This window comes from Dysidea avara, chromosome 9, assembly GCF_963678975.1.
Source record: "Dysidea avara chromosome 9, odDysAvar1.4, whole genome shotgun sequence".
Lineage (NCBI taxonomy): Eukaryota > Metazoa > Porifera > Demospongiae > Dictyoceratida > Dysideidae > Dysidea > Dysidea avara.
This window is the reverse complement of record NC_089280.1, coordinates 1,103,018-1,116,002: the sequence shown is the minus strand read 5'-3', so window position 1 is coordinate 1,116,002 and position 12,985 is coordinate 1,103,018. Positions and strand designations below refer to the sequence as shown.

Below are 12,985 nucleotides of genomic sequence, written 5' to 3'. Positions count from 1 at the left end.
AGCAATACTGCTCAAGCTGAGGTCCAGATTGATCCAGGACCCTGCTGTTGTCATTTGACAGGTGTGATAAGGCGTGTGTGTGTGCGTGTGTGTGTGGTGTAGTGTGTGTGTGTGCGTGTGCGTGTGCGTGTGCGTGTGCGTGTGCGTGTGTGTGTGTATTAATGATAACTACCAATCACTGACCAATCATTACACACCACAATTAGTTGGGTACTATAACAAGTGTTGGCTGTTCAGTCTATAAGGTTTCTGTCATAGTTCGCCAACCAGTAAAGATATTTCCATATTTCCATACAAAAACAAGCTCAAAACTGTGTGTTTAACACTATGAGCATGTGTCACAAAATTTCTAAAGGGCTCTACAACAAGCAGTACTAATGTTATGAGGTAGACCCAAACAATCTTGCAGGTAGCACATAACAATAAAATTTCACCATTAAGTGATCTTAAAATGAGGTAAATTTAAGATTTCTAGTTTGACAAAATTCATCAAGTGCCCTGAAGACATTTAGAATACACACTACATACCTTTATCCACCACATCCCACACTTCCACTTTAAGGTGGCGGTATACTGGAAACCCATCTAATGGGAAGCCTTATGAAGTGAAGCCATATATTACCACAAGAATTTGCTTTATTAGATCACGCGATTACACTTACGTAATAATAATATGGCTACGTTGCGTGTTAAAGCGCGTGGCTTTGTTGTAAGAAGAAATTTATCGTTGTTTAATATGTAGTAGTAAAGAAGACATTCACAAAAGTAAGTAGAGTAGTATAGAAACTTAGTTTAAGGGGATTCGTATCCTTTGCGCGAAATTTTGGCGGCAAGGGTAATTTGTGGTTTTAGTATGGTATCCTAAATGGTGAAGAAGGCTTTTCTACGTCAATTTTTTCTAGTATACTAGCTTTAAATCCTTGTATAACAAGATACAGTTGTGCAACAAAGGTGGGCGAAGGGCGCAATACCCGAAAAAAAATTTCCGTGTATGTAATCCTGGCACTACCGTCCACTTTTCATAGTCGTGGACACTTGGCACAAGGAAACTATATAAATAGAATGATGTCTGCTTACGCTATTACTATGGTACACTCATTACGCCCTAGGCATTGCCTGGGAAAACCTGAATAACCCATCGTTTGATCCGTCTTGGTATAAGGCTGCGAGTAAATTGACGTGAAGATGATTATAAAAGGGGTTCCTGAATTGCTCTGTATCCGCATTTCCACGTGTTTTAGCAGTGCGAAATTTCTTATGGCAACAGTGTAATGGTTGTGCTAAAACTTGATACAGCATATAACTTCGTGCACTCTTTATTCTGTGTTTTATGAATTTTATAAATCCATGTATCGATTAATAATTTTGCGGTTACCGCCACCTTAACAGTGTCCAGAGTATCTAATGGAAACCAAACAACACACTGAAACCATATAAGTAACAATACACAATGCAGTAATGTGAGCTAAGACTTTTCATATCAAGCTTGGTGGAATCTGCAAGAAGGATGTAATAAACATGTGATCAGAACACATAATAGTTTAATGATTGTACAGCAGTCCATTATAGTTAGCCTTAGGCCAACTAAACTTGTTAATTGTTTCTCCACATTATTCTTAACCCCACCACCTCAAAATTCATTTACTGCTACTACAACTTGTATTGATCACAAATTGCTTTAGGCATACAATGTGTAGTTATTTTGATGTAGAGAAGAATCAGACAGTGTGAGTATTGTCTAGCAATATTAGAAAAAGACATGCATAAAATTCTTTGATCTTTGGGAGCTGTTTCATCTCTGAGGTCAACTAGATCAAATGCACAGCAGCTCATCTGCGCACTCGATAATTATTTTTTCAGAAAATCCACTCAAGACCTATGTAGCAGAAAGCCATCATGTATTGCAAATCTCACTTTCAATCATTAGTTTTCTGTGCTCTCCAAAGCACATTGCAGGCTAATAGCTGTGGAGGGAGAAGTCACTCAAGCCATGCGAGTTTAGCCACTCCATTCATGCCTAAAGCAATTCACAATCAATACAAGTTGTAGGCACATTAATCAGGGTGAACGGAGAGGTCCAGTAATATCAAGAAAAATTCTGTTCAGCACACATGTTTTCTCGACTTGTGTTTCTTAAAGCATGTTTTGTCTTCAACTAAACTGTAGATGGATTTTTAAATACCTAGATGGGTAAGCTTCCTTGTAGAATGATTATTTTTGCACTATCTATAACGTGGGTGGACATATACAGTACTTATAGTCAGGGCCAAATAATACCACATTTTTTTCCTCAAGACATTAGGCATAAGTACATGAATATTTCAAACAATGTCAGCAAGCTCAAACCTAGGGAACTCAGAGTGTGGGTAAGGGATATCACCCAATGTGTTACTGCTGTCAGCTGCTCACCCTGAAGTAGTTTCTACCCTATAAATGCAAGTCAAGAACACTAACCTGTACCTGGTGAAGAAGTGACCAAAGCTGACTAAGTGAGGAAAGGCTGTTCACTGTGTTTAGGTTGTGAGCTAGGGTTGGCCTGTCAGTTGTTACATAAACTTATTTTCATACTTAAGTAAAATGGTTGACTAATACCGTATTGTCTCGAATTACGGCCAGGGCATTTATTTCTTTGAAGCAACTTTTAGTCCCAGCTACTATAAGAGATCAGCGAGTGACAGCGACTATACCAGACCGGCGTTTATATACCTGATCAGCATTCACGAGTCAACTTCATACCTTGGTGTTACACTCTCCTGGACTCTCCTTGATGTTTCCCTCAGCATATTTCACAGATTCAAGCTTAAAAGGAACTCTATAAAATGTTCATCACTTCGTTGTTTATAAAACCACCTGGAATTGTTAAAAATAATGACTGCACTAGACATTTATTTGAGACCCGATGTTTATTTTTGTTATGAAGCTGAATACCCCGGCAACTAAATGGGACTAGGTGATTATACGAGACTGGCCATAATTCGAGGTAATACGGTAGATGTCTATGTTTTGTAATTGACATAATATACACTCTGTAATGTCAGCAATTTTCACTGCATGCCAATACTACACAAAATGATCACCTTTATAACTCCATAATATACTGGTGACTTGTATCTCCTCTGTTGGGCATGTAGGACTCTAAGAATGGCTTGCCTTGAAGTCGATGGAACAGACAAGTCTTGCCAGAGTTTCTGTCACCTTTAACAACTATCTTCACTACAATAACACACAACAATAATCACGTGTCTCCACACAACACTAATAATACGTCAATCTAGAAACTTATTTATCCTCTAGAAGATGTACAAGTGAACGTGTCTCTCAGCCGTTCAATGACTTACTGTTAAACTGGATGCCTTTGGAGAACTTTCTCTGTAACTGTTGGTCCATCGACTGGATACCAACACCAGTGGCCACTTTATTTTTAGTTTGCTCGTTTCCCATTTCCACACCTCAGAGAAATCGTTGATGTTTACATTAGTTCGGTATAGAGGACTTGCAGCGTGACGTAAATCATCGTAATTGCTAAGCAACCGTAGCTGTCGGCCATGTTTCGGGACAGTGTTTTGGCTGAAAAGCGCTTTCTCAGGATTTGGTACAGGCTGTAATGAAGCGAATCAGTATTGAGTTGTGCTGTAAATACCACACAGCTCGTTAAAAAAGGCGACGAAGTTAGAATTGGTGAGTAATGTATCGAAATTTAATTAGCCACCTATTTCACGAAGCCAATGATAAGATCTTCTATTTCGAAACCAGCCCCGCTTCCCAGTGCCACTATACCCAGCGCTTAGTGAATAAATCTCGTTACCTTCATTCTGACCCAATATGCGCCATAGAAAGTTGTCCCGAAACATGTCTGCCTAGCAACAGTTGCTTCACGCGTGCAAGTCCTCTATTCACATGTGAGCCACGTACTCCAAATAAAGCGCAGCAGAAAGACGGTTGAAAAATGTTGAGGCGCTTCGTTAACCAATTAAACGTACAGTACGGTTAGTTTGTGTGTACTGTAATTCTTTGTGCACGTTATTGTTACTTGTTTGCTTTGTGCCAAACCTCGATCGTCGATCTGGCAGATGACCCTGAACATATCATTATATTATGCACTTGTCAATTTCATGCCCCACCCCCCCACCCCCGGGGGTCCCCAGACCCCAGTGGGGATTTGACATTGGTTCTTGTCCCCAACTCTGGGGCAATTGACAGTCGTCCACTTCACTGACCGATTTTCGTAGTAGTTGCATTTCTAAACAATAAAATCATACTCGCTATAATTTTGCTACAATATAGCTGCAGGTGCAAACCAGGTTACTTAACCAAAATCCAAGGTGTTGTCAAATCCCCTACTAAAGGGGTGGGGATTTGACAGCCGATTTTGCCCCAGGGGTGGGGAATTTGACACCAAGATTTGTCAAATCCCCTGTATTCCCCCACCCACCCCGGGGGTGGGGCATGAAATTGACAAGTGCATTATTACTGTGCAGACCTCTGAAAAGAGCACAGATCACAAACAAACATCAAACAAATAGCTTAATCAACATTAATAATTGTTGCTAGACCAGCTAGTCTTTGCTTAAATTGATCAATGTCCTTAGAGTCAATCACGTGTTGGGGTAGAGAATTCCAAAGTTTAATAGCGGAGGGAAAGAAGGAATATATATAAGAATCAATTCTTGTCATTGGTTGTATAAATCTCTTGCTATGGCCTCTTGTATCATGTAACATTGGTACAGGTGTTAGGTAAGAATTTGCCGAGATGTCAATGAGGTGATTGGTGATCTTAAACATCATAATAACTTTCTGTTCTTCTCTACATTCAGCAAGGGTCGGCCAGTTAAGGTTTGTTAGCATTTGTGTGACACTGGCATAATGGGTGAAGTTATTCATCACAAACCTTGCTGCTTGTCTCTGACTTCTTTCTATCATATTGATATCCTTTTGTGTGTGTGGTGACCAAATAATGGCTGCATAATCTAATATAGGCTTTACCATCGCCTTGTAACAATTACTTTTAATTTCAAGTGGGCAGTTATGCAAATTTCGTTGCAGAAATCCTTTGGTTCTGTTAGCCTTGTTGGTAATTTGCTTTATATGTTCAGACCAAGTTAAATTGTGACTAATTGTTACACCTAAGTACTTAGCATGGGAAACTTCCTTAATATTTTTGGTTTGAATTTTATATTGGTTTAGAATTGGATGCTTTTTGTTGGTTATTCTGAGAAACTCACACTTTTGAGGGTTAAGTATCATTTTCCATTCATCAGCCCACTTTCCGAGAGAATCCAGATCTCTTTGTAACTGTTGGCAATAGTAGCATAAAGTAACACATCATCAGCATACAATTTAATTTTGGATAATATCCCATTTGGCAAATCATTAATAAAACACAGGAAGAGTAATGGGGCCAAGACAGTGCCCTGGGGTACACCGGAAGTTACTGTAGATGGATCACTCTGCTGACCCTCAACTATTACATGCTGGGATCTTTGAAGAAAAATGTTGTATCCAGTCTAGTAATTTTCCTCGGATACCATAATGATAAAGTTTGTGGAACAAATGCTGGTGGGATACTTTGTCGAATGCCTTAGAGAAGTCTAAAAACAACAATGTCAGTCTGCTCATTTTTGTTCAAGTTCTCAGCAAAATCATTTACTGTTAGCAATAACTGAGTTTCACATGATCATCCTTGGCGGAAGACGTGTTGTTGATCACACAAGATGTTATATTTACTAAGATGAGTATAAATATGTGAATAGACAATGTGCTCTAATAGTTTTGAGCAAATACAAGTTAATGACACAAGTCTGTAATTACTAGCAATGGATCTGTCACCTTTTTTAAACAATGGTACCACATTTGCCTCTTTCCAGTCTATAGGTAATACACATTGTTGTAATGAGGCTTGGATATAAAAGATAAGGATGGAGCAATCTCTTCACAGGTTTCCTTCAATAGATTTGTAGGTATTCCATCAGGTCCACAAACTTTATGTACATCCAGGGTCCTAAGCAGTTCAAGGACACCATTAGTTTCGACAAGAATTGGGTTGATGTCTGGTTTCGATTGTTCATGTATCATGGGGAGAGCTTCTTCTGTTACTGGAGTAAATACTGAGGTGAAGTAGTCATTAAGTATTTGAGCTTTAGTAGAACTATTATTAATTACACTGTTTTCAACCTTTAAAGGTGCTACACCACAATGGTCTTTCTTTTGGCTCTTTATAAAGTTCCTCAACCTTTTTGATACAGTACCGTTGGAATTAACTAATCCTTCAATATAGTTATTGTATGCATTACTACATTCTCTTTGGACCTCACGTTTGAAACATCGATAAGAGTCCCAGTTCCTACTGCAATTAGATTGTCTGGCTAGGTTATACAAGCGCTGCGTTTTGCGTGATAAACGCTTTATGCGATTGGTTACCCATGGTTGTTTAGTCCCAGTGCTAAAGTGCTTGGTTGGTACATGGGATAAACAGTCAAAACACATTTGTTTGAACTCATTCCATAAAATATCAACTGGCGTAGACAAAGAGTACTTGCTTAAGAAGGTGTTACTAAATTGGTTTATAATTTCTTTTATACCTACCATATCTGCCTTATGCCAAAGAAAAGATTTTCGCTGAGCACATTGCTGATGAGTGATGGAAACAGAAGATTCAATATAGACTGCCTCGTGGTCACTAATACCTGCAATGGGACTGCAACTATGCACAAGGGATGGTGTATTTGTGATGAAAACATCTAAAATGTTGTTTCCCCTTGTTGGAAAATTAACTGCTTGAGAGAAACCATATTCTTGAACAAAATTGATCATAGCATCGCACAAAATAAGAGGATATGCAGAGTCTTTAGTGGAATTGTTTGCCCAGTCAATGCTTGGTAGGTTAAGGGGTTGAGGTGATGGTTGTAAATAAATTACACAGATTATCTATACTTTGGATATCTTTATTTGGTGGTCTATAGAAAGAGCAAATTATAAGGGGTTGACAGTTGTTTAGAGTAACCTTACACACCACAGCTTCTGTGCTATTATCAAACACAAGTTCTTGACAGTTAATAGAACTTCGGCATGCCAAGAGCACCCCGCCATAGCCATCAGCCCTATCTTTTCTGAATACATAGTATCCATCAGGAAAGAACTCAGAGGAGGAAATATCAGATGAGAGCCAGGTTTCACTCACTGCTATAACATCAGGGTTATAATCGTCAAGTAAAACAGCAAGGGAGGCACGTTTCGCTACAATGCTTTGGCTATTCAGAAAAATCAGCTTTAGAGATTCAATACCATTGGAATTCGAAATTGAGTTTGGAAAAGAATTTTGGCAGGAATCATTTAGTAAAGAGTTACTTACATTACTTACACTAGGTAAAAACATGTTATCAGGAACACTGGTTATTAGAGTTGGTAGTGGCAGATGATTGAGGATGACGAGTTATTGTGACAATGGCATTATTTCGGATCACCAAATTCAGTTCACCATTTGATCTCCTATGTTTCAATTCAGTAACCAACTTCTGATACTTTTCCCTTTCTAATTTTGTTCTATCTAGGGAGATATAAACGTTCTTGAATTGATCGTGTTTGCGGAGTCTGCTGGACTGCGACAGGATAGTGCCTCTAATAAGTGCATCATCAAAACAGACCAATAAGGGTCTTACTTTCGGACCATTTTGTCTACCAAGGCGTGCAGTTCTAGTTAATTGTACTTCTTCAAGACTGAATACAGTTGAGAACAATTCTTGAACCTTCAATTGGCATTCATACTTGACTGCTAAACTCGAGGTTAAACTGTTAGCAGTAGAGACAAATCACCTCTACACATTGACTATGTATTACATGCTCAAATAAAAGCCCAGTCCTAGCCAACCGAAACCAGAGATGCTACTTTAACAACTTGTTTAGGTTTACTGGTAATGTACAGTGCCAAACATGTCTTGATTGCTGTAATAAATTTATAGTACAAGTGACATCACATTTACCTATACAGTAGGTGGATGAGCATGATGTACCCAATAGTACAAACTTTGTGTGTACATGTAGTGTAGTTGCGTGTGTGTGTGTCTGTCTGTCTGTCTGTGCTTACCTGAGGCAGCATAGCCAATTGGTTAGCAATGTGGACTTGACCACAAATATCAGGAAATATCTTGTCAGTTTTAGCAAGAGATAATAACATTATGAGTTAATAATTATTATTAACTCAATACCAAGTGCTTATGAGTGTCTAGGTGATAACTACCATACAGCTAGACAAAGCACCTCTGGAATAAGTTATATCACCCAGTGATAACCAATTTATCACCCTGTCACTCAGACTGGTTTGTGACATTTCTTTTCTTATCGCCTATTTAAAAGTATAATGCTAGTTTTAAGTATTTAGTGTGTTGTAGCTCTCCAAAGGTTGAAGCTATGTGTACAAAATTTTCACTCGTTTTACACCAATTCCTTACTTTCCAGAGCATCCACTGTGTAAGTAGCCAACAGCTAAGTTTCCCGCCATTTTAGATAGTTTTTATTAAATGGTGGTTGACTGTATAAAATGAGCTCCAAAAGGGAGGGAGGTGGGGGCCCGGAAGGAAGGCAAGAGGCTGTTTAAAACTTGAAAAGGAAAGCATAGGGATAAATTAGGCCAAGTTATGTGCCATTCAGGTGTCAACACTGGCTAAAATGAAAGGAAATGTACAACACAGGTCTTTATTCAACACCACGGAGCTGTTCAGCCACATACAGGTATCCCCAGCAGGCTGACCAGAGCTCCAATAAGGCCCCACACCGTACGTACGGATCACCACTGGGCTTGGGAAAAGCAGCCAGCAAAGGCAGACCACTCAAGTCTAGCATTTTGATTGTGAAATTTGATAGTGGCTTGTGTTCTTGGCAAAAAATCAAATCTGCTGACATGGGTGATAAGACCAGTTTTCCTAGACTGGGTCACAAATATTGAAATGTTATCATAAACAACACACCAGTACAGTACTTACACTTGCAAATCTTCCAATAAAATGTGTTAATCCTTTACACAGTGACACTATACCAATGCAATGGTTTAAACAAATACCAAGAAACAGTCTGTGTCAATTTTGCTATGATGATCTGTCCCAGCAGTCATTACGGTGAAGAACCAACTGATAACCTCTGGCTCCTCGGACTAATACTCCTTGCATGCCATGTGACACCACTCTACAATCCCCAAACTTGAACAGTGACAAAGTATACTTGGAAAGTGCTGCTTTATAGCTTGTATACATATAGTGTTTCTCTAGTAGCTACTAAGTCATGAGCACACTGATAGGAATTCAAACAAGACCTTACATAACTCCCACACACTGGGATATAAAATAGTTATATCTTGTATACTCAGATGATGTCATTGTTATTACACTCATCCTCAGCTCCACCTTGTACTCGTGTAAGAACTATGCTATCACCCTCGTAACAGGATGTAACTATACAACTGAACATCATTAAATTTTTGGCTAACCTTTGTATTAAGAACACATTGGGAGTGACCAAAAGTGTTCTAATTATCAAAGTGCACTAATTTTCCAGGTCAGTTTACATACTAAGGGATAATACGGGACCATTACTAAGTGTCCAGATTTTGTAGTCTCCTTATTTTCAAGAATCCTGATTAACAGGTTATACATGGTGTCTATTATTAGATAGCCATGTTAACACATTGGTGTAGTCATGGTAACATGTTCATGTGGTTATGGTAACAGGTTACACCACATCAACACAACCAGCTGGCAGGAGGGAGGTGGAGGGCAAGTTAGCTAGAGCTATAATGAAACCAATGATCTTTGGGAACCATCAAAAACTCTTCATGTTCTTAGCCTATAAAACTGCAATTGGTAAGTGTGTAGTGTATGGTAATTTGGTTTGTATGTGACCAAACACTACATAACAATTCTGTTATAGAAATAAACATACAGTATTTCTTTCAGTTCATGGTTCGTATGGTTTGAATATACAGATCTGAAACAGGCTTGAAACCAGGTCGGGTCACATTTCTGTCCAGCTTTATAGAAGATCGGATTGGATTGTGTGGCACAAAGTGATTATCTTTTGTATGTACATGCTATAGCAGTCTAGTCCTGCAGCAAACCAGCTTCTTTCATGAACCATGCTAGGAGCTTTTTGGAATCAAGTGCTACTGTCTGTAGGAGTGTGCAGAGCTATTCACATTGCTGTTTATTGGCTTACTTGGAGTTACACCCCCTAATTGATCACTCCCATAGTGTGAATATATACCTACAAGTAGAAGGAAAAAAATTTGGGGGATTTTAAGCTGGATTAGTGATCAATAAACAAAAAAAGCAGGGAAACACGGAAACAGCTGAAAGTAGTGGAACAAGGGAGGTTGCCTATACCTGCAGATACACTAGTGGTTATCTAATCCTTACTCTTCCATGACTGAATTAGGGATTACATGTCCACTAGTATATCTGCAGGTATAGGCAACCTCCCTTGTTTCACAACTTTCAGCTGTTTCCTTGTTTCCCTGGTTTTTTTGTTTTTTGATCACTAATCCAGCTTAAAATTTCCCTAATTATTCCTTCTACTTGTTTGTTTACTTTTTAAATAACACAATTATGACTACTGAATCTACGTGTACCACATTAAAAGAAAGAATGGTGCCAGGCATTCCATAAAATAATTTTTGTGCACGCCCTGATAATCAATTACGCACTGAAAAGTGAGGTGGCCATTATGCTTCATTTGTAGCTATGCTCCGCTTGTTACACAGCATTACAAACAAAGAGCAGTACAAGAAACAATGAATCTAGTCGCTACGGAAAATGCGGGCGAAAAGCATGACACAGCCAGAGGGAAGCCGCATCACGCTATCACAAATTGACACCTTGTGTTGTCGGCGAAAAGAACTGGAACACAAAGGTAAGTCCAGATACGTGCATTGTACGTACTGCGGTTGGTGAAAAGCCATGTCTCAGGACAAAGCGATGTCAAACAGTGAAAAAATCAAGCCCATAGCCTTATCCATTGTTGAGTTATGCTTGGCTGAAGGCATCAGTTAGTCAGAATGAAATTCTGTTAAATAGAAATTCTGTAGAAACTTGTTGGAAGGGTTAGGGGACACTCTGAAGGCATTTTTGGGCTTGGCTATACCTAACCAATACTGCTAAGCTGTTATGAAGGAAATTTGAGGCTGGTTTTAGGGTGATATTTTTGGGCAAGAAATCCCAAAACTGCATGGTCCCTAATATACAGTACAACCATACTGTATGATAGTATTTGCAGCCATCATAATACTGACTAATCAATTGTTAACTTATTAAACCTTTGGTAGAGTTTTGTTATCATATAGCTACTTGTTAACTTAATAAGGTACATACATTATTTGATGGACCTAAACTAAGTGTTTCTATAATCCCTGTCAGCTAGCTGATAGTGATGTTGTTGATTCACTACAGGTTCCACAGTTTACATGGTGTTCTATCATGACTACAAGTTGGATGATCACTGCTTCATGCCAGTGAGTGGCTCTACATAATGTATCATATGATAACTCTTCACTGTAGATCAGACAATATGTTGCAAGAAAGAAGAAAGAATTTTTCACTAGTAGTTTAAATACAGACACTATACAGAAACTAGAAGAACAAAGTAACAAAGAACCATCTCCTCTTGTAACTTCTAGTAAACAACAAACAATTTTAAAATAATGTCAACAAAAGTTCATAATACTTGTATTGGGTAGAGTGTTAAGTGGCATATCACCAGTAGAGGTGTTAATTTGATCAAAGGTGCAGTGTACTGGTGGTACAGGGCAATAACTTTTATGTTACGTACTGTGTGATATGACATTTTGCCAGAAGTAAAACTTCACAAATCCACACTTCATATATACACTCTTTCTAATACTTCTCTATACTGTACTTAAATGTTTTATAAAATTAATCATGTTGTATATACAACACATAAAATTAATAATTCCACAGGTGGTGGCTATTAGCTTCCTCTAGTTTTTCTCTAGTTTCTTTTGTTTCTGTTTCTCTACTGCAAGCTGACGACATCACTTTATCTTCAGAATTATGTTCTCTTCACATTAACACTATTAATGATCTGCATGTTGATCTTCAAATCATTAATGTTAATGTATGTGTTTGTTTATTAACTAACACCCTCCCTCACTGACTTGCATAATATTATAGTTTCAGTAGTCGAGGATATTGTAGTTACAGAAGTACTCCATCAATAGGACACAACCTGAACACCTAATCCATGCATGATTATGAGATGTGTGAAATTACACTAAGACAAAACTATTATGGCAGTGGATACTGAACTGAAAGTCAGTTCAATAAGCTGTAGGTACCAGCTATTGAACTGACAGTAATATCTTACTTAGGGCAACTACTAGACTTGTAGCTACCCTAAAAGTTGAATACTGGGAGCATATGTACCAATCATAACATACAACTACGTAGTTGCTTGATACTCATGTATATAGATGGCTGTCAGCTATTTTGTGTTATCCGCAAAAAAAAACAACTTTTGGTTCAGTAACCATGCACTTCCAAATTATATATCCTCAGTACTAAGATCACCAAACTTGCACCTTGATGTTTCAGACCTGCTTTATCAAAAGTATATACCATAGAAATGTCTGGGACCTATACTGGTAGAAATCCCAGTACTATCCTAATCATACAGTACGATAGTACTGTATAGTAGGGACCACAAAGGAATAGGTGCATGTGGCCCATGAAAAAACATTGCCCAAAAACCAGCTACAGCTTCACTTTTCCCTGACAACAATGAGGCAGTATTGCATGGTTAAGCAAAACAAAGCCCGAACAAGCCTTCAGATTGCTTCTATGGAATTTAATGTTTTCAGACAAGCGTAACTTGATAATGGCTAAGGCTACGAATTTGATTTTTTCACTGTTTTACATTGCTTCAGTCCGAGAGGTGCCTTTTGGCATACCACACTATGCACAATGCATTCTTCATGGACTTAAAGTTT

General features: G+C 38.4%; 1 protein-coding gene and 1 pseudogene across 1 annotated transcript; one reads left to right on the top strand and one right to left on the bottom strand.

The window, feature by feature from the left end:
- Positions 1-3,924, bottom strand: part of LOC136266513 (rab-like protein 6) — a 30,701-nt pseudogene extending 26,777 nt beyond the window's left edge.
- Positions 3,517-11,798, top strand: LOC136265370 (uncharacterized). The gene is made up of 4 exons (XM_066060192.1): positions 3,517-3,986; positions 9,717-9,848; positions 11,430-11,491; positions 11,538-11,798. Exons 1-4 carry the CDS (start codon positions 3,947-3,949, stop codon positions 11,679-11,681), a joined length of 378 nt encoding a protein of 125 aa, XP_065916264.1. The 5' UTR covers positions 3,517-3,946; the 3' UTR covers positions 11,682-11,798.
- The last annotated feature ends 1,187 nt before the right edge of the window (positions 11,799-12,985 follow it).

Bases quoted from the DNA above. Each gene is read 5' to 3' on its own strand.
- LOC136265370 (XM_066060192.1), top strand. From the start codon at position 3,947: ATGTTGAGGCGCTTCGTTAACCAATTAAACGTACAGTACG. The intron at 3,987-9,716 runs GTTAGTTTGTGT...TTATGGTAACAG, and splicing joins CCAATTAAACGTACAGTACG to GTTACACCACATCAACACAA. The intron at 11,492-11,537 runs GTGAGTGGCTCT...TCTTCACTGTAG, and splicing joins ATGATCACTGCTTCATGCCA to ATCAGACAATATGTTGCAAG.